Source organism: Balaenoptera physalus, assembly GCF_965194825.1.
Source record: "Balaenoptera physalus genome assembly, chromosome: 13".
NCBI classification, from domain to species: domain Eukaryota; kingdom Metazoa; phylum Chordata; class Mammalia; order Artiodactyla; family Balaenopteridae; genus Balaenoptera; species Balaenoptera physalus.
Window position 1 is genome coordinate 11,301,385 of NC_138892.1, and position 20,684 is coordinate 11,322,068.

Here is a 20,684-nt window from a genome sequence, read left to right on the forward strand (position 1 = left end):
CTCGCCACACCTGCCATGGTCTGTCTGTCTGTCCGCCCCTCTCCACTAGGACAATTCCCCCTCTCAGAGTCTGTCTTTATCCTCCATGCCCCAGATCCTGGTACAGGCCTGTCCCTGAGGGTGTGCGCTGGAATTAACGACTGGACAGGTTGCATCTATGTGTCTTGGGCACAGGGCCAGGGGACGGGGTGGCGGTGACTCGGACCAAGGCAGTGGGAATAGAGGCAGAAATCACGGGCCTGGGTGTTGATTGGCTGTGGGGAAGGGAGGCCAAATCTGGAGAACTGGCTGCCGGGTCTGGGCACAGGTGACCCCTGTGTGGTGGCCATGCACACCGAGACAGGGGACATGGACAGAGGACCAGGGTGAGGGGCCCAGCAGGCAGCGGACACCGGGATCTGAGCCCAGCGGGCTGCTGGAAGCCCTGGTTCAACACAGTGGTTTAAGGCCTAGAATAGGGGGCATTATCCAGAGAGAATGGGCCCACCTAGAAGCAGGTGGAGACTCTGCAGAACACAGATAGTAACTGGGAAGGACAGTTGGCAGGGATGATTTGGAGTTTCAAGGATTCGAGGACTGGAAAGTCACAGCACTGGGGGCCATTTAGCTTAGGGGCAAACTGCCGCCACAATAAAGTGATGAAACAGAGCTACAGAGAGTTCGGGTACCCTCAGTACACTGTGCCCCACCCTCTGTTAAATTTGGGGGTGCTTAAAATTATAAAGCTTCAGTTAACCTGAAAATTTCATCTTCTCCCGAATGACTCATTCTCCGTGTGTTAAGGATAATAAAGCTCCACGCTGCTTATATAATGACTACTTGGGGTTATTTCCAGTAGGAATGACCTACAATAGAAAACGCCTTAGAGCTTTCCCTTATCTGACATCACCCCCACCCTGTGTGTGACAGGGCAGTTTGCTCCCATTTTCCAGATGCGATGACTGAGGAAGGGTCTGGAAGGCAGACCTTCTGGGGCCTCGAGAAGTGCCAGGACCAAATAAGCACATGGCTTTGTTGTTCAGCCCACTGCGTGCGGCGGGGGCTTCTCCGGGCCATGATCCCTGGAGGCAACGAGCCAGGGAGTGGACATAATCCAGTGCAGCTGGTGAGACGAGGTTGGCAATCTTCCAACTGTTCCCGACACAGAGGGGGTGCTCGGCAAATATTTGCCAAGTAGACAAAAATTTCATCATCCCCGTTGTCCGATGTTGCAAGTTCCTGCCTGGAACACATGGGGCGGGTGGGACAGGCGCTGGCAGAGGCCTGGACTCTGCAGGGAGTGGGTAATTAATTATTCTGGGAGCTCAGACATGCAGGAGGCAGGGCAGGGCTCAGGGCGGCCCTGGGTCTTTCCTAGCCAACTCCTGCAAAGTTAAACCAACCACAGCTCCGAGAAACCTAGAAAGGCATGCCTCCATCTCCCTTCTCCCGCTTCTGAACCTGTCCAGATCCGTGGAGAACCTTTCCAGGAGGAAAAAAGCCCCAGCTCAAATCAGCTGGGGTTCCTTGCTAGCAGGGTAGGGATGGTGGGTCTGGGGAGGGGGGTGGGAGCCTAACCAAATCTCCTTGCTTAAATCTCACGACTCAGCTCAAGGTGTCCCCTTGTGGAGCCGGGGAGACACTTGGCCACCTTCCACGAGCTTGCCATGTGTGTTTCCAAACCCTGAGTTCCACTCCCTTCTCGCCTTGATCCTGAAATTGGGAAAACCAACTCAGGTTTTCCTAACCCACTGGAGAGGCTCCTACCCTGAGAATTCTAACTCCAGTTAGGCTCCTCTCTCAAAATAGCTGTGTGCCCTTAGGCAAATCACTCAACATCTCTGAGTCTGTTGTAAAATAGATCATTTCACTATTTCTCTCTAAAAATATACCACGGGCCAGTTTCTCCTTCCTGGCTGGGAGGCTTTTCCAGGGCAGGGACACAATTCTCATACTCATGTTCCCCGCCCCGCCCTCCACCCCCCCACCCCCCCCACTCCCCGCCACAATGCTGGAGGTACAGGAGGCACTGAAAATGATGAATAAGTAAAAGCCCTTTAAAAAATAACAAGAACACTTGATATTGACCCTGTGCCTGCCACCAAGCTAAACAGTTTCTATGGATTCTCTCACTGAACCCCCATATTGCTCAAGGAAGGTACGATTACTCCCATTTTAAAGGTGAAGAAACTGAGGCTCAAAGAGGCTCAGTCATGTGTCCAAAGTCAGGCAGCCTTGCATGGGGCAACAGAACCAGAAGCCAGATCAGAGCCTCACGTGTGTTTGCTGACAAACCAAGCTCCTCGAAGAGGCAGAGACATTTCCAGCAGAGAAAATGACGTCTGTCTGAAACCAGCGCGAAAGGAAGGAAGTTTCTAAACTGTTAAATTCAGCCCCCAGGGGGAAGGGGTTTATGATGGGCAGACAGGGGTCCCCTCCACGTGGGGATCCCTGTCTACACTGGTCCTGACTGCTGTGGTCAAGTGTGGCCACTGCTCCTACAGCATTGGTGCTTAACTGGGGGGTGATTTTTGCCTCTCGGGGGATATCTGGTCATATCTGGAGACATTTTTGGTTCTCACAACTGGTTGGTGCTGTTGGCATCTAGTGGGTAGAGGCCAGAAACGCTGCTAAACATCCTCCAATGCACAGGACAGTCCCTACAACAACAAAGAATGATCCAGTCCAAATGTCAGTCGTCCTGAGGTTGAGAAACCCTGAGCTGGAAAGATGGAGCTCAGCAAGGGGCTCTTGGCCAAGTCCTTGTCTGAAATCCCTTCTTCTGAAGTACGTATTATTCCCATTTTATAGATAAGAAAGCTGAGGCTCAGAGAGGTGGGGCCTACTTTAGACCTCTTATTCAGAAAACCAGGATTCTGTCCTGTTGGTCTCCCACAAATCCTGTGGTCTTAGGAGACACAACTCAGCCTCAGAGGAAATGTGATGGGGACTGCAGGTGAGAAAGAGTCAATTCTGAGAAATCTGGGTCTGGTTCCAGCTCTGTTGTGAACACATCACGTGACCTTGGGTAAGTCAGTGCCCCCTCTGGTTTTTTTTCCTTCTAGGGTTCCCCCCAGTACTGGCTGACACCTGGCCCTTTGCTACCAAGAGGTGCTCCGGGAGCTGGAAGATGGGGAGGGGTAACCCAGGTTCTGACAGGGGGAGCCTGGGGCCTTCTCAGACACCCATGTCTACCTCTGCACAAAGACAAACGCAGAGGGAGGAGAACAGAGCCCCTACTGGGGAAGCCTTGGGGGAAGGGTTCTCCTTGAGCAGAAAGGATCAAACCCCCAGATTGCCCACCCCCAGGTAGCTCCCAGAGGTTAGCCTCCAAGTGTGACTCTCAGAGTCGAGAGCTAGAGTCTCCTCCAATTTGGCTAAACTCTGCCCTTCTCCAGAACATCCTGGCTGGGCTGACACAGTACTCCACAGCATGGGATAGCTTCCCATTAAGTTCTGGAACCATCTCTGTCTTGAAATGAGATGTATGGCTTACCTGCAGTGGGGGGTTTGGGTGTGATTCTAGACAGAGCACAGCAGATTCACCTTGAATAGCCCAGAAGCCAGAAGGGAGACCCCAGCCATAGAAGTAGAAGTAGAAGACAGTTCGCTGGGAGACATTCAGTCACAGGACTGGAAGGGCTCTGGGACCCCAGCACCGCTCAGAAGGCAGGGACAGCGTCCTCAAGACCCTCCGGCTCCACGAAGCTCCCTCGCTGGGCATGTTGGAAGCACTGGCCAAGGAGCCGAGGAGAGCTGAGGCAGCCTCAGTTAGAAGGATTTAGCACTTGACTGTTTTATTTCTCATCAGAGGGGACCACGTGGGCAGCTCCCCTCCCCCTGCTCCCGCCACCACCTTCTCTGCCGCCTCCACTGAGAGCCCGCGAGGCAGTGGAATTGCTGGCCTCTGGGATGTCACCCTAAGCGCCACCTGGGTTGGAGGAAGAAACCCTATACTGGTCAAAGCAGAGTCAGAACCACCAGGCTGGGCACTGCTGGTGGCTGGGTGTCACCCGAGCTTCCTGTGTCCCGCCACGCCTCAGTGGGTCTTCCCCCGGCCCTCGGAGATGACATCTTCGGGCTGGGCGCGCATGTACCACTCCACCCACGAGCCGTCATAGAGGGGCACGTCGGGCTTGCCGCAGAGGTAGGCCGCCAGTGCCACATGACAGGCTGTGACGCCGGAGCCGCACGTGGCCACCAGGGGCTGGGACAGGTCCACCTTCTTGTCCTGGAAGAGGAGGCGGATCTCCTCGGGGCTCTTCTCCAAGCCCTCCTTGGTCAGGAATTCCGTGAAGGGGATGTTGATAGTGCCGGGGATGTGGCCGGGTTCGACGCCTGCAGCGGGAGAGCAAGATGCAGGGAACAAATACAAGGGCAGTATGAATGGCCCCTGCAGTACTGAGAGCCTTCCACGCAGCCACGGCGCTAAACCCTCTCTAAGCATCGTCTCATGCAGTCCTCACCGCCAGGAAACCTGTTTAGCGGAATCCCCGTTTTACACGCGGAGATGCTGAAGTTCTCAACTGTCCAAAGTCACGCATCTAGCAAACTGCTGCCTGGAATTTGAACCCAGGCCTCAGCTCTCAACCCAGGGGGGCTACTGTCAGAGGAGGGCTGTCCCCATACCTCGAACCCCACCAAGCAAAGCACGCTTCCCCTCCCTGCCGGACCGACGTGGCACATTAGAGGCGCGCTTGGCCACGTCTGAGGCTGTGGAGTGGGGACGATGGGGACGGTGATATTCTCCACTGATTTAGACGGAGCCTGTACCCAAATCAGTTCGGCCACCTTGACAACAGGCCTGCTGGGTGTTTACTGTTACCTCCCATTTTACGAATGAGCAAGCACGCTTGGGGCAAGCGTTAAGCAGCCCTGTAAAGAGGCACAGCCAGGGAAGCACATGTTAATTTTATCACTTCCCGTTTCTTGACTGCGTCCTGTGTGTGCAAGCACGGAGCTAAGTGCTTTACACACTCGCTCTCGTTTGACCCTCACCGCATCCTTTAAGCTCTGTGTTCTGCCCTGACATTGACATGCAGAAGCTGCAGTTCAGAGATTAGGTGCCCTGCCAGATGTCACACAGCCGGTGCAACCCGGGGCAGGGCTCTGAAGCCAGGTGTGGCTCTGGCTCGCTGCCCTATGTTGCTCCACCACCCAGGGGGCTGAGCTGAAGTGCCCCACAGGTTCAAGGCGGCATCCCTATTAGGCTGAACCATCTTAAACTGCCACCGATGTAGGTTCAAAAATGGTTGGCTAGCATAGCACAGGGAGATCAGCTCGGTGCTTTGTGACCACCTGGAGGGGTGGGATAGGGAGGGTGGGAGGGAGGGAGACGCCAGGGGGAAGAGATATGGGGATGTATGTATATGTATAGCTGATTCACTTTGTTATACAGCAGAAACTAACACGCCATTGTAAAGCAATTATACTCCAATAAAGATGTTAAAAAAAAAAAAAAAGGTTGGCTATCAGCAGTTTCCTGCCGTTTGACCTTATGTCAACAGCTCTGCAGGGTTCCGTGTAGCAGGGACCTTGTGAAATCACCAGACGTCTCTGGGGTATTGACTCCGTCCAGCTACCGGGTTAGTCTTCAGGATGTGCTGGGAGCGGGGATGGTCCTTGCCCTCAGGTCACCCCAAACGGTGCCAGGACAGGGTGAACCCAAGCTACTCTAGAAACAAAACAGAAGCTCCATGCAACCCTGACGCAGGGGAACGGGGGATGCCCTTCAGGGAGAGCTTCCCAGAGGAAACGGCAAGATCCTTGCACCCTCCTCGAAGCAGACACGAGACAAATGGCTGGGGGATTACTGGCTGTTCACTGCAGTTAAAGGTACTGGAATTCAATGCCTGGCTGCTTCCTGAGATCTGGGGCAAGGTAGCCATTCTAAGGTTCCATTTCCCCTTCAGTATGATAACAGTACCCATCTTGTGGTACCCATCATTAAAAAGCTCACACCAAAGTGGCCACTGACCCACCTGCGTTGTGGGGACCCCTCCCCACCTCTGCTCCTTGCCCGGGGAACCCAGCCCACGGGCAGAAGGCCCTGCCCCAACCCAGGCGGTCAGCCACACTCTATTCAGTTTCCGCTCCAACCTGGGGCAGCTACCTCCCTCTCTACTTAGCGCCCCCCTATCCTGCCCTCTGCAAGACTTTGGTCCCTCTGAGGGCCTTTCACTCTCCACCCCAGACTCCTCTTCCCCGGCTTCATCCACCTCAGAGATGGTCCTAGACCTGATCAAGCCCCCTCTCTTTGGGGCTCTTCCCGAGCTGGGCCTGCCCACCCCTCCTATTTGGCAGTGACCCCTACATCCATAGTACTGGGGTGGGGCTGTTTGGGTTCTCACACTTACACTGGGCCCCCTGGGTTCCCAACTAGTTTGGGGTGGAGGTGGGACAAGTATTATTGCCCCCACTTTAGAATAAAGCCAGTGAGGCGACTAGAAACCAATTCTCGGCCCCCACCCCACGCGGTGGCCTTTAAAGGAAAGGGCGAGGCGAGGGCAGTGCTCAGGGTGCGCCTGACCCCGCACCCCAGGGACCTCCCGGGCTCCTCGCACATCGGTTACCTTCTCGGGGCTCGGGCTCGGTGCCCCGGAAGCGGCCAGCGGCGCGGGCGTCCACCACCTGGAAGCGCCGGGATTCGAGGTTCTCCTTGATGTCCTCGTACGCCTTGACGTAGGCGGGGTCCAGCACCGCGTGGAACTCTGCGGGCTCCGGGCGGCTCTTGCCCGCGCTCAGCGGGAGGCCCTGGCGCAACCAGTTGCGGAGGCCGCCGTCGAGAAGCGACACGGTGCGGTGGCCGAAGGCGCGGAACATCCACCAGACGCGCGGCGCCGCGTAGAGGCCCTGATCGCTGGCGTCGTAGACCACGACGTGGGTAGAGGCGCTCACGCCCAGGCGGCCCGCGTACTCGGCGAAGTGCGCAGCCCTGGGCAGCATGTGGTCGTAGGGCGACGTGCGGTCGCTGCACTGGTCGATGTCAAAGAAGGCGGCGCCCGGGATGTGGCGCTCCTCGAACTCGCGGTGCGCGTCGCGGCCCAGCTTGGGCAGGTACCAGGAGGCGTCGAGCAGCTGCAGGGGCTGCCCGGCCCGCGGGGCCCGGAGCGCTTCGGCCACCCACTGCGCCGACACGAGCGCGCGGAAGAGCTGCTGCGAGGCCATGGCGGCGGCGACACTGGGGCTGCAGGCCTGGGCGACAAGGAGGATGTCAGGAGGGAATCGAGGAAGAGGCCGGCCGGGCCGGGGGTGGGAAACGCCTGTGCCGCTGGGACTGGGGCGGGGCTGGGGCCAGGGCCGGAAGGGGCGGTGGAGCCCAGGGAGGTCAGAGTCCAGGGAACGCGGAAAACCAGCGGTGGTGAACCCAGAAGCAGACGTCGGTCACCGGGACCTCCCCTCCGTTTTCCTGCTAAGCCTTGGATATATACACAGAGCAGTGACCGAATGACCGTGACCCCTTGGAGGGGGCCAGGCGGGGGCCCTCACAGGTACTTGCTGCGGGGTGGATAGGGAGAGGGCCCAAGCAGGGGAAGGCCCCGCTGGCACTTTAAGGCAAGTAGGGGCAAAGTCCCTCCCTAAGATGTAGCTCAGCTTTGCTTGCAGTCAACCAAGGTCCCTGGTGGAATTCACTCATTCATCAATCATTTATATAAGCAGCCTCAGAGGAATAGCAGCTGGAATTTACTGAGTCCTCCCTATGTGCCCTTTAATTCTCACACCTTACACCACTGCAGGACACAGGGTAGGCTCTCAATTATTTGCTGCATGAGTAGCCTCAAGAAGGTTGCTTTTCTCCTCACTGTTTCACAGAGGGGACACTGAAGTTCACAGAAGTGCACTAACTTGACCAAGGTCAACAGCTAAGAAGTAGTGGTGGTGCCAGGCTTCACACCAGGCAGTCCAGCAAGGTCAGGTTTTGCCCCTGGAGTTTCCTCTCTGGAAATAGTGACTTAGGGCCTCGCTCCCTCCCCCCCTCCTCTCCCTTGCGGGCCAGTAGCTCAGAGTACAGCAGTTCACCAGCGCACCGTGACAAGTCAACTCATGGCCTTCCAGGGCAGAGATGCTCCAGAGATGCTCCAAACGTGCGAAGCGCCTAGGCAAGCCCCTCCCCCCACCCCCCCACCCCGCCCACTGTCCGCCCTGTCCATTAGGTGCCTTTGGGCAGGGTAGAGAAAGGTGCCCCTTCAGCCAGGCAGAGGCAGAGCCTCACCAGGGCATGGGGCTGGGTGAATGGAGTGTGAGCTGCAGGTCAGCTCCACTCATCCCCCAGCTGTGCACCCCCCATGCAGGGCGCAACCTTGCATTCATACCAGGCAGCCCTGCGGCCAAGGGGAAGGGGGTGGGCAGAGAACGGAGCGTGTTGTGGAGTGCCCCTGCGGGCCATATACTAACGAGCACCACAGCCTTCAGTAGTGACTGTGTGGGGTTGCCTGTTTCTGAATAAGACCACTGGTGGCTAGAGATATAAATGCCTTGCCCTCGGTCACAGAGCTGGTCAGGGGCAGCCTCAGGATTTGCAGCCAGGTTGCAACTTCTCAGGCTAGACTTCTTCCCCAGCCCTGGGTCAAGGACGACCAGGGCCTAAGGAGTCCACGGCGGGATTACCTGGTGCCCAGCGCCCTCCTGCAGTCTCGCTGCAGCCTGGCTTTTAGGAACCATGTTTTCTACGTGGCCAGGCCCTATGCTGGACACTCAGAAACTCTTGCCTTTGTCCGGCCCTGGGAGTTAAGGCAGCCACAGGCCTGCTCAAGAGACAACGTAATTGCAGAATTTCTGGAGTTCAGTGGGAGCACAGGGGGGCCGCTAGCTCAGCCTGGGGTGGGAAGGCTGGGGAAGGTGGGAGGAGGGGGAAGTCCAAACTGATTTGATGCGCTCAAACTGGAAACCACAGTTTGACCTTCAGGGTGAGGCTGCCAAAGAGGCTTTGGCTAAGGGGCGGTCCCAGTGCCTGTGGATTCCGCCGCAGCTAGACAATTTTGGGGGATACAGCGGGCCCCTACTTGAAGACCCCATTGTGAACCACAGCGGCCCCTGCCTCCTCCCCATTCTTGAGGCTCCTTGATGTTTTCCTCAAGGATCCATATAGAGTGGAAAGAACCCTGATTTTGGAGCCAGAGCCCCTCCAAATCAGTGCAAATCCCACTCCCCAGCTTAACTAGGAGTGTGAAAGCGGGCATGTGAAGGTCCCTGCGCCATTTCCATTTCTTATAGTGGAGCTTCCAACCTTCACCTCTTACAGTGAAGGTTAAATAATGAACGTTGAGGCGCCACCATAATGCCCTGCAAATGGCTGGTTTTAATCATCATTAAAAACAGCTTCATAAAAATCCCATTATTTCTTCAAAGTTACTTCATAGGTGGCCTTTGAACCATCAGCAGCAAGTCTAGAATCTTAGAGTTTCAGGATTGAGTGGGACTTCAGAGGTCTGAGGTCATCCTGCCACACACACACACACACACACACACACAGCCCCCTATGCTGGATTGGCAGTTCTCAGAAAGGACCATGGGAGGTAGAGGAGGTTACGGAAGAGCAGGCTGTGTGTGTCACTGAAGGGTGTGGACCAGGTCCCCATGCGCTTGGCAGGCCTGGATGGCTGTAGGTGGGACTGCTCCGGGAGTCGAGGACCCCAAGACAAGCAGGACAGCCCCAGGTCCATCTCCAGAGTGTACACAACTGTGCTAGGGGAAGGGTGAGTCCCAGGCTGCCATCTGGGGTGGGCCCTGGAATAAGAGGGCTCCAGTCAGACTGGGCATTCTGCAAGGTCTTCCCCAGTCTCGTCCTTCCTGGCACCCTCTCTCCCTTGACTTTAAAGCACAAAGCTCAGAGGATTCCCTGGGTAAACGCTTATCAAAGTATGAATTTTTGCAACTTTCGGTGAGAATATAATTGTTTCAGAATAAAAAGAATTTTTTAAAGGGGAATGAGAAGAGCATTCCGGGCATGTATAACAGCATATGTAAAAGCTGAGTAGGGGCAGTGGTGTCCCCGCCAGCTCGCAAGAACCAGTTGTTAGATTTTCAGGAATTAGGCCAACTGGTTGTTAAACGCAGCCACTGTTAAAAATTAAATTATATACATTTACAATGAAATAGGTTAAATTAAGGACAAAGGCAGTTTTTTAAAAGTATGTGGCTTCAGGGATGAGCAAGGTAAACAAAAGCAGCCCCTGCCAGGTGGGTTTCCGATCCGGGATTAACAAACAGCCTGGCCTCAATGCCACCGCAGGCCGCTAGGCAACTCGCTGGGCCTCTCTCTCCGGTCTTTAAATAAGTTTCTGGCCTACTCCGCAGGGTTGTCGTGGGAAGTAAGTGACCCCCGTGGGAGTACCCAGTAAAGTGCCTCGCCAAGCAGGCCTTGACAAATGTTAGTTTCGTTTCACTCTAGCAAGTTCTTTGCCAGTTTGTCCTCCTGGAGCCTCTGGGTCAGCTGGCCTCCCTGGCTTCTCCGTCAGGCTTTATTAGTCCTCCTCCCTCCTACCCTCTCTGCTGGCACCAGGTGATCCCGCCCCCCCCCCCAGGTCCCCCTCCCCCAGGTCCCCCTCCCCCTGCCACTCACCCCGACCCCACCCTGGGGGCCGCCCCCAGCTGCCGCGGACAGCCATCCTTAGGGTGAAGCCAGGGGTGTGCCTTCCCTCCGAGACTGCGGCCCCCTGCGCCGCTCAGGCCCCGCGGGGGAGCCCGGCGCCGCGCACCCCGATGATCGACCTCCCCCTAAAGAAAGGCAAGCTCAGCGCCGCAGCAGTTACCCCAGTCTCGGGCTCCCGGCTTCCGGGTTCGGCCATGGCCCCGCGCAGAGCGCCCCCTCCCCGCGCTCTCAGCTGTCCCCCGCTCCCGCCACCAACCTGCGGCCGGCCAAAGGGAGGAGACTCCGGCACAGCCCACCGCCGAGGCCACTCGGAACCTCAGCTGCCGGCGCCTTCCACTGGCCAGGCCGTGGCGGGGGGGAGATGCCCGCGCCGACCAACCCCGCTCCGCGCCGTCCCCGCACCGCCCAGCGCCCCCGGCGCGTCCTCGGGAGTCCGAGAGGCGCCACGAGCCCGGGGGGTGGCCGGGGGTGGGCGCGGCGCGGCGTCGGGGGCGCGGGGCAAGGCGGGCGGCGCGCGATCCACCCCCGGGCGGCGGCGCGATGGTGTGGGCCGGCCGGGGAGTTGCGGGCTCAGGGTTTGAACCTGCCAACTTCTCCAGCCGGCAGGGGCGAGCGCCGGGGCGGCGGCGAGGGCGAGTGAGTGCGGCGGCGTGGGGCGGAGGCAGGCGCCCGGGCCGCTCGGGATTGGGCCGCCGACCGGACCACCTGCCACCCAGGGGAGGGTCCCGGTGGCGAGAGCGGGGCGGGGTGCCCCGGGAACCCTGGACCCAACTGGGGCAGAGGGCACTGGACCGGGCCGGACTCAGGCATTCAGGAGGCGGGCGAGCCCAGGTTGCTGAGAGGCCTCAGGAAGGTTTGCTAGACGAGAGGCGGGGGCGAGGGCGTGTGCGAACCCTTCCCCATGCGCCCACTCCCCTACCCTCCCAGGAAAGGGGGCTCTAAGCCCAAGATGCCTTCTTCCCCCATCTTGGACATCTTTTCGCCGCACTTTCTGGCAGGATCCTGAGGGCGAGTATTGTAGCTTCTGGGGCCAGACACCCTCCCCGCCAGCTCCCCCATCTGGAGCCCGCTTGCCCCACCCCCTTCTGCGCGGGAGGGGGGCGCAGGGAGCGGCGGAAGCAGGCTTTCCTTAGGGAATCTGCAAACCTAACCCCACTGCCTGATTGCTGTAAACACGACACCCGTGGGGGAGTGCAGTGGGCAAAAAGCTCCTCCTCCCAGGCCCCACCCCACTGCACCCACAGTCCTCATGCCGGTCTCTTTCCTGGTTCCCACCCGCGCCAGGTGATACGGAGAGCTGAAACCATGGTTCAGCAGGTGCTGTACCGGGCGCTGGTCTCCACCAAGTGGCTGGCGGAGTCCGTCCGGGCTGGCAAGCTGGGCCCTGGCCTTCGAGTGCTGGACGCCTCCTGGTACTCGCCGGGCACCCGCGAGGCCCGCAAGGAATACCTAGAGCGCCATGTGCCCGGCGCTTCCTTCTTTGACATAGAGGAGTGCCGGGACAGAGCGTCGCCCTACGAGATGATGCTGCCCAGCAAGGCGGGCTTCGCCGACTACGTGGGCAGCCTGGGCATCAGCAACGACACGCATGTGGTGGTGTACGATGGTGACAACTTGGGCTGCTTCTATGCGCCGCGGGTCTGGTGGATGTTCCGTGTGTTTGGCCACCGCACCGTATCCGTGCTCAATGGTGGCTTCCGGAACTGGCTGAAGGAGGGCCACCCGGTGACATCTGAGCCCTCACGCCCAGAGCCAGCTGTCTTCAAAGCCACACTGGACCGCTCCCTGCTCAAGACCTACGAGCAGGTGCTAGAGAACCTCGAATCAAAGAGGTTCCAGCTGGTGGATTCACGTGCCCAAGGGCGGTACCTGGGCACGCAGCCGGAGCCAGATGCAGTAGGTAGGTGTCCCCGTGGTGGGGATGGTCCCTGGGGAGCAATGCCCAATGGAGAGATGGGGAGTAGGATGTCTGAGACCCTCTCCAGGTTTTGCCCTCAGTACCCCCATGCGGGCCTCAGTCTTTCCATCTGTAAAATGAAAGGGTAGAGCCCAACCTAAAGGCTTTTCAAGCTCTGATGCATGAGGACATGCACATGTGTTCCCGTAGCCACATGCTAAGGCGCGACCTAGCATCTGTATGGAGTGGCATCAGCAGAGGTGACTGATGACATATCCACCCACATCCATGCCCAGGCACTAGCTCCACCACATGCCCAAAAGTGTCCGTGAGCCACACATGCGTCGCTGAACAGAAGCTTCCTCAGGACCTCTCTAGTTCTTCAGAAATTCTTAAGAGACGTGAACAATGCTCTTCCCCAGCACCCCATCCCTCCCTCCAGCTCTCCTGGACCCCCTGACCTTCCTTAAGTTACTTGCTCATTAAGTGGCAGAGTTAGGATTTGAACCCAGTGCTGCCTAGTTTCAAACCAGTGCTCTAAACCAGGATGCACCATCATTCTGCCCACTCCCCACCTCCCAGGGCCAGCAGGGAGCCCCTCCGCTAGGCATCTTTAGGGAGATGGCTCATGAGTTCTCTCCTTTGGACAAAGGGTGTGTGTGGGGGGGGAGGGTTCTACACTGCTGGAGGTGGGGGGAGTCTCAGGAGAGGAAATGCTGCGTTCTAGCTAGAAACTCCTAACAGAGAGGACCACAGAGGTCTTGCCATCACCCCTTCTGGGCGCCCTCCAGCCCCTGCCTGGACACCTCTGGTGGCCAGGACCTCACTGCTCTCAGGGCCTCTCGGGGCCCAGGCTGGCTGAGTCCTCAGGATGGCTGGAGGGGGCTGCGGCTCTGTCCTCAGTCAGGGCGCCTCTGTGGAATCCAGCTGCTGTGCAACGTTTGGACTAACTTGTTGAAAAATCCCTTCCTTTCTGCGCCTCTGAGGAGAGAGCGCTGTGAAAGCTGCTTCCGACACTCTTAGAGCTGGAGGGCCTGAAAGGTCACCTCATCAGTCAGAAGAGAGGCTGTGGTGCACAGAGGAAGGAGTAGGTCAAGGCCACTTGGGTAGTTAGTGGAAAGCGCAGGGCTCTGCCCTCCCCATCGTGGCTTTCTCCGAGCCCCGTGTTCTTCCTGCCCAGCTTGCTCTCTGAAGTTCTGGAGTTGAAGATTCAAGTTTGTTTAGCACCTTCCAGAGACTCCTGGCACGGAGCTCCTGCAGCCTCCTCCTGGCCTTGGTTCAAGGCACCTTCTCTCCTTGGGACTTAAGCTGCCGCTGGAGGGAGGAGACGTGGAATTGTTTCTCTAGCTGCTCCCCAGCTTGCTCTGAGCAGACAGAATCAGTAAAGGGAGAGTTTAGAGATGCCAGATCCCATCTCCTTACTCCCATTTTAGAGATGAGGAAACTGAGGCTCAGAGAGGGGAAAAGCCTGCAGCTGCAGGCAAGACCTCCTGGAAGCCCCAAATTCTAAAGTCCCTCCCCCTCTCTGTGGCCCGCTTCCCCCCTCCTCCAGTTCCCACCTGGAGACCAGGGAGCATGGACCCCAGTTTGAGCCCTGCTCCTCCTTTGTGCTGGGACCTCAATCAGTTAATTGCTTGGCCTCTTTGGGTTCCCTTATAAAATGAAAAGAGTAATGCCAGCCCTACCCACCTGGCTGTGTATTTATTAAATGCAGCAATGGCTGGAAAGGTATTTTGAGAAGGGTGAGGAACTGTGCAAAGGCCGGGCCGCCTGGAAAGCCTCCCGTACAAGACATTTGGGGAATATTAGGGCACCTGAGGCTCTGCTGAGTTCACAGTCCCCCGCTTGTGGTGGGATCACAGAGGCACCCCGTGGGCTCAGCTGTCCAGATGTAACACCCAGGGGAGTGTGGGTGTCCCTGGAAGGAATGACCCCCAAGAGGAGCTGGAAACACGGCCTTAGAAACCCGACAGCCACTTCCTGCCCCTTTCAGGCGAGTAACTTCCCCTCTGGCCTCAGTTTTGTGCCCCCAGTGCCTTCAATCCTGTTTGTAAGGGGCAAAAGGTGAGAGTCAGACAGACCTGAGTTTACATCCTGGTGTGGCCTCGGGCAGTTCCCTTCACCTCTGAACCCTCCTCCTAATGAAAGGAACACCGCTTACCTTGTAGGAGCCTTGGGGAAAGGGAGAGAACAGAGGTGGGAGTTGATCCAGCTCAGTGTCTTTATAAACCTTATTCTCTTTTCCTCCCCACCGCCCACCCCGGGTTGGGGGGGTCCATGAGGGTGAAGAGGGAGGATATTGACCCCCTAATGCATACTGTTATTTGCAGGACACTTTATGTACATTCTCCCCCGGGTACCTACAGCAGCCCGACAGGGGAGGCAGGCGGGGGTTCAAAGTGGTCCCACTTTGCAGGTGGGGAAAGGGAGCAGAAACTTCTCTATCCAGACACAGAGGCCAAGACTTGACCCCAGTCGCAGGATCAAAGTGGCGTTACTTCCCAAGGCCACTGCTGTGTAAGCAAACACGGGGATGGGGTTGGGGGGCGGGCGGGGAAAGGTCATAGCTTCGAGGTGTTGCTTCACATTGCATCATGGGGTTGTATGGCTCCCGCCTGTGTCTCCTCCCAGGGATGGGGACTGGGGTGGGGGTCGGGGGAGTGCTGAGCAACCTCCCAGCCGCCAGGGTTGGGGGCCGCCCACTGGGGCTGCCTGCACTGGGTTCCTTAGTGTCTTTAGGACGAAAGCAAGAAAGAGCTACACAGGTTTTCCTGGCCTTGAAAACCCATACCTGTCAGTGACCTGAGGGATGCCAGCTCACCAACTCGACTAGCATCTCCTTGGCCAAAGCTGGAGCATCACGTCAAGTCCCAGACCTCTGAGCAGGCGTCAGGAGAGGTCATCGCAGCCATTCCCCTGCTTCAGCCACTCTTGCCAGGAAGGCTCAGGGTAGTCAAAGTACACAGGCTTTGGGGTTGGGCACACCTGACTGCACATCACACCTGTGCTGTGTGTCATGGGGCAAGTTACCTCACCTCTCTGGGCCTGGGCCCCCCGATTCGTGCCAGGAGGCTCATCTCTCTCCCCAGCTCTGTGAGGATTGAGGAAGATAAAGTTCTTGAGATAGCCCATTGTCTGGTGCCAGAGGTTTTGAGCTTGGTGGCACGCCTGCTGGGGCCAGGGAGAGCCACAAGCCTGCAGCCGAAGCTGAACTTGGAGCAGGAGGAGCCCTGGGTGCCGAGCGCCTTTCCCCTCGTCGGCTGTTGCCTGTTCTCCGAGGTTCTCTGGCCAAGTTCATCTCAGCCCTCCCCCCATGAAGGCGGCCAGTTCCTGCTCATTTAAATTCCTCAGACAGGCCCTGAGCCTTCGCTGGCAGAAAGGGAAGGCTCCCACCTCCCAATGCTGGCCCAGTGTGGGGGGCTGGAGTCGGCAGAACGCCCTGCCCCCAACTTCTTTACTCAGAGAGGTGCCTTTTATTAATTCGAAGAAAACAATAAAGCTGTTTCATCAGGGATGGGTGGAAAGAAACAAAACAGCGTTCAGGACTCAACAAACACTAGTGCTCTTCAACGCACTTAAATCCAGCCCATGGCCTGGGTACTGAAACTTTGTGTTTTTTTTTGCGGGATTTCAGTTCCCCGACCAGGGATTGACCTGGGCCCCAGCAGTAAAAGCATGGAATCCTAATCACTAGGCCACCAGGGAACTCCTTGAAACATTTTAAAGTTGGGTTTCTTGGAAAAGAACACCTTTGAAGCCAACAGACCAATTGTCCTTCATCGGTAGGGTCAGTACACATCTGATCTTAGATCAAAGTTTCCAGGCAAAAAGTGAAATCACAACAGGAAGAAATCACTATAATTTTATAAGTCAGGGGACTTCCCTGGTGGCACAGTGGTTAAGAATCTGCCTGCCAATGCAGGGGACATGGGTTCGATCCCTGGTCTGGGAAGATCCCACATGCTGTGGAGCAACTAAGCCCACAACTACTGAGCCTGCGCTCTAGAGCCCGCGAGCCACAACTACTGAGCCTGCGTGCCACAACTGCTGAAGCCCGCGCGCCTAGAGCCCGTGCTCTGCAGCAAGGGGAAGCCACTGCAATGAGAAGCCCGCGCACCGCAACGAAGAGTAGCCCCGCTTGCAGCGACTAGAGAAAGCCCGTGCGCAGCAACGAAGACTCAATGCAGGCAAAAAAAATGAAAAAGTTAAAAAAAAATGAAATCCTTTTAAAAAAAAATTTTATAAGTCAGGACATCTAGTCAATCAAAGGAACTCTTGATTCGTGCCGGCAAATTTTGAATCCTCTTTGGCCTCGGGGTGAGGAGAATGGGACTTTGCTGGCATGATTGCTCACCTCCTGGGTGTCCACGGTCATTAGGGGTTTTTATCTGCAGAAGTTGACTTCCCAACAAGCCTGTGAGGAAGGTGGGGTTATCTCCCCATTTCAAAGGTGGGGAACTGAGGCTCAAGACGTGCAGGGCATGCCTGGCCGCACGCTGGTGCCCTGATTACCCCCGGTCAGGTCCTTTCCCTCCCACTGCTGCCCAGTCTCGTCCTGTCCTGCCCCACAGTCTGGGTTAAGTGGGGAATTTTGGAGGAAGGGGAGCCCAAATAGACACCACAACCTTCCTTGGGCCCCAATCCCAGTACCCAGTCTGCCAGGGTGTAGGGCGCTTGAGGACAAGGAGTGACCTAGGCCTTGGGTCTGCACGTGGCACCAGCTCTGGCCATGGCCCAACCCCATTTGCCCCACATGCTGGCTATTCTGAAGCCAGATTTGGCAGGGGGCCATACTGGGTGCAGAGAAGGTTCTGGAATGGACCCTGGAGCTAGCCTAGACCCCCATTCTGCTTCCGTCAAAGCCTCTCAGGGCTGCTAGGAAGGTCCTGAAGGGACCACGCTGCCCCCATTCTCACCTGTCCCCCATCGTAGGTGGGGAAGTGGTAGAGAAGCAGCAGCGTCTGAGGGTGGCTCGGCCAGCTGTAGTAAGTCGGTGCTTTACCCTATACAACAGCCCTTACACATGCAAACACTCATTCCCACTTAACCCACGGGGACACTGAGGCTCAGAGAGGTTATGTGACTTGCTTGAGGTCACCTTGCCAGTAAGTGGCAGAGCTGGGATTTGAACTTATGTCTAAAACCAAGTCACAGGCTCTTTCCACACTGTGTGCTTGACAGGAAAACCACGGGACTCGGTGTAATCCTGGGTCTGCCTTTACCTCTCTGTGTGGCCTCAGACTAGCCTTTTCACTTTGCCAAGCCTCAGTGTACTCATCTGTAAAATGGAGTGACATTATATTTAGTGAATTATGTGGTTATGTGTTTAACCTCTATCTTCCTTGATAGACTGTAACCTCCCTGAGAGCCTGGGCTGTGTCTCCCCTTCACCACCGTGTTCTCAGCAATAGCCCATAGCATTTGCAGTCATCGTCCCATTTGCTGTTCTCCACAACCCTATGAGATAGGTACGTACCACTGAGCCCATTTTACAGATGAGAAAACTGAGGTTCAGAGAAGTGAAGCCATTTGCCCAAGGTAAAGGTTAGTAGATGGTAGAGCCAAGACTCCTCCCTGTCCTCTCAAGCAGGTAGGACATTCCTACTTCAAGGCAGATTTTGGCATAGGGGGGTGGTGTCATGAGCACTGGATGTAGGTAGGGCTGGAATAAATTGAGCTCTGAGAAGGGCAAAGCTGTTATTTTTATTTGCAAATCTCCCTCTCCTTATAGCCACGGTTGATTGTGACCTCCAGGCCCCACTTACCCCCAACCACTGTGTCGCTCCTAACCCTGTCCTTCCCTTTGTCCTCTACCCCTGCCCAGGACTGGACTCGGGCCACATCCGAGGCTCAGTCAACATGCCCTTCATGGACTTCCTGATGAAGGATGGCTTTGAGAAGAGCCCGGAGGAGCTCCGTGCCATGTTCGAGGCCAAGAAGGTGGACCTCGCAAAGCCCATCATCGCCACGTGCCGAAAGGGTGTCACTGCCTGCCACATCGCCCTGGCCGCCTACCTCTGCGGCAAGCCCGATGTGGCCATCTATGACGGCTCCTGGTTTGAGTGGTTCCACCGGGCCCCCCCGGAGACCCGGGTGTCCCAGGGGAAGGGCGGGAAGGAGTGAGCAGTGACCTCTCCTACCCTAGCCCACAACTCCTGCCAGTGGAGTGACCCCAGCGTGGCCCGCAGCTGGTCCATGCCTCATCGGCTAAGGAGATGAACAAGTTTTTAGAGTTAATGTGTAGAGCGCTCCTTTTCCCAACAACACTGGAATAAACCTGGCCTTTTCCGAGTAGCTGTGTGAGCCCATTTCTCCCTTGGTTCCATCCTTACCCCATGTTTCCTTCTCCTTCAGATTCCTTAGAATCCACCGAGGAAGGGAACCTCCACACCCACCCACACGCTGGGGACACCGCTTTATTATTTAGTTTTGGCAAAGGAAGCCACCTGTTGCCACCTGTCAGATGGAGCACGCTGGGACCTTTCCTGGAAGGGGTACCAGGAAGCCAGACAGAGAGTGAAACCTAGGCTAGCCGGCGCACCACCCCTTCCTGCTGTGGGCCCAGCCCTCTAGGAGGAGGGGGTGGGAGGGGAGACAGCTGGTCTTCACTTGAAATGAGTGTTCAAAGAGGTGTCCCGCAGGCCCTGGGGCCTTTCAGAAGAGGCGACGCTCAGAAGCAGGTCAACTCAGTGTTCACTGCAGCACTATTCACAATAGCCAAGACACGGAGGCAGCCTAAGTGTCCATCCACAGAGGAATGGATAAAGAAGACGTGGTACATATATACAACGGAATATTACTCAGCCATAAAAAAGCATGAAATAATGCCATTTGCAGCAACATGGATGACCTGGAGTTTATCGTACTAAGTGAAGTAAGTCAGACAAAGACAAATATCATATATCACTTATATATGGAATCTAAAATACGATACAAATGAACTTATTTACAAAATAGAAACAGACTCACAGTCTTCGAAAACAAATTTATGGTTACCGAAGGGGGAAGGTGGCGGGGGGATAATTTAGGAGTTTGAGATTAACATATACACGCTACTATGTGTAAAATAGATAATCAACAAGGACCTACTGTATAGCACAGGGAACTCTACTCAACATTCTGTAATAACCTATATGGGAAAAGAATCTGAAAAAGAATGGATATATGTATATGTATAACTGAATCACTTTGCTGTACACCTGAAACTAACACATTGTAAATCAACTCTACCCCAAAATAAAATAAAAATTCAATCTAAAAAAATGACACAACATTGTAAATCAACTGTATGCCAATAAAATTAAAAAAAAAAAAAAAAAGAAGTAGGCCAAGGAAGGTGGTCTCTACCTTGGGTGCCCTTCCTGGATCAGAATAAGACCCTTTGGGGAGCAATGGGGGGAGGGGCTGGAGAAGCAGCTTCAGCCCCTGGGAGAAGGTCTTCGAGCTCTGGCAGTGGGAATCAGGAAGCTACAGGAGAAGAAAGTAACCTGGTAGACTGGGACCTATGTGACTGGATTTGGAGTTTCCCAGAAACAGGCTGTCTAAACCCTCTGGGGCTTCGAGATGATTCCAGGCCCCACCTAATGGGGATTCCCTGATCCCAGCTGTCCAGTCTTCCTGGGTTAAGTTTGGACAGGAGGAGTAGGGCCAGGGACCAAGGTTGTCAGTGACGGACCCCAGCGTTGGGGCCATCAGGTGCTCTGTTACTGCTGAGGGTGTTGGGTTAGTGGCAGGGGGCTGAGGGCCCATGGCGTCTGCAGTGGAAGAGGGCTAGGGCAGTCTGGACAGCTGGCCCCTCTTGCCTCCATGCCATCCTTCTCCTACCAGCTTTAGGTCCCTTATTGGAGCTTTTAGGGGCCAAAGAGCCAATCTCAGGGGATGAAGACTCTCCCTCCTCCCCCTCCTCCTTCTCCAGTCCCAGAGCTCATTCCATCAACATGTTTACTGAGCACCTACTGTGAGGTGGGCACTGGTCCAGGTGCTTGTGACATGGCAGTGAACACAATCTCCCTCCTCATGTGTGCTTCACATCCTACCTGGGGGTATATATATATATATATGGTGTAAGATGGTGACACAAGTGCTGTGGGAAAAAAGAGTAAGGGGAATGGGGAATGTGGGGTGGGTTAAGATTTGTTTTTTTTAAAGGGTGGTCTGGGAAGGTGAGCAGAGTCCCAAAGGAGGTTGGAAAAGTAAGTCACGTAGATATCTAGGGAA

The 20,684-nt window shown here is 56.1% G+C and overlaps 2 protein-coding genes across 6 annotated transcripts; one reads left to right on the top strand and one right to left on the bottom strand.

Annotated features, from left to right (window-relative positions):
• Nucleotides 1–3,458: 3,458 nt before the first annotated feature.
• On the bottom strand, nt 3,459–10,964 carry MPST (mercaptopyruvate sulfurtransferase). Of its 2 annotated transcripts, none has more exons than XM_082420084.1 (3): nt 10,731–10,869; nt 6,552–7,173; nt 3,459–4,317 (listed from the first exon to the last, which is right to left on the bottom strand). In XM_082420084.1, the coding sequence occupies exons 1-3, from the start codon at nt 10,764–10,766 to the stop codon at nt 4,019–4,021; spliced, it is 957 nt and encodes a 318-aa protein (XP_082276210.1). In that variant the 5' UTR covers nt 10,767–10,869; the 3' UTR covers nt 3,459–4,018. The 2 variants fall into 2 exon arrangements, with proteins under 2 accessions (XP_082276210.1, XP_082276211.1); XM_082420085.1 differs by having other exon boundaries at nt 3,460–4,317; nt 10,827–10,964.
• TST (thiosulfate sulfurtransferase) lies at nt 7,229–18,761 on the top strand (the record flags this gene model as incomplete). 4 transcript variants are annotated; one of them, XM_082420081.1, is made up of 3 exons in its annotated part: nt 7,229–7,469; nt 11,855–12,470; nt 18,292–18,761. In XM_082420081.1, the coding sequence occupies 2 exons, from the start codon at nt 11,876–11,878 to the stop codon at nt 18,588–18,590; spliced, it is 894 nt and encodes a 297-aa protein (XP_082276207.1). In that variant the 3' UTR covers nt 18,591–18,761. The 4 variants fall into 4 exon arrangements, with proteins under 4 accessions (XP_082276207.1, XP_082276206.1, XP_082276204.1 ...); XM_082420080.1 differs by lacking the exon at nt 7,229–7,469 and adding an exon at nt 10,558–10,705; XM_082420078.1 differs by lacking the exon at nt 7,229–7,469 and adding an exon at nt 11,111–11,206.
• Nucleotides 18,762–20,684: the final 1,923 nt, after the last annotated feature.

What these genes read in the sequence shown, in the direction of transcription:
- MPST (XM_082420084.1), bottom strand. Translation starts at nt 10,766, where the DNA reads ATGGCCGAACCCGGAAGCCGGGAGCCCGAGACTGGG. An exon ending in GCCGGGAGCCCGAGACTGGG is followed by an intron (nt 7,174 to 10,730) that starts GTAACTGCTGCG and finishes CTTGTCGCCCAG; the next exon opens with GCCTGCAGCCCCAGTGTCGC. An exon ending in CGAGCCCGAGCCCCGAGAAG is followed by an intron (nt 4,318 to 6,551) that starts GTAACCGATGTG and finishes CTCCCGCTGCAG; the next exon opens with GCGTCGAACCCGGCCACATC.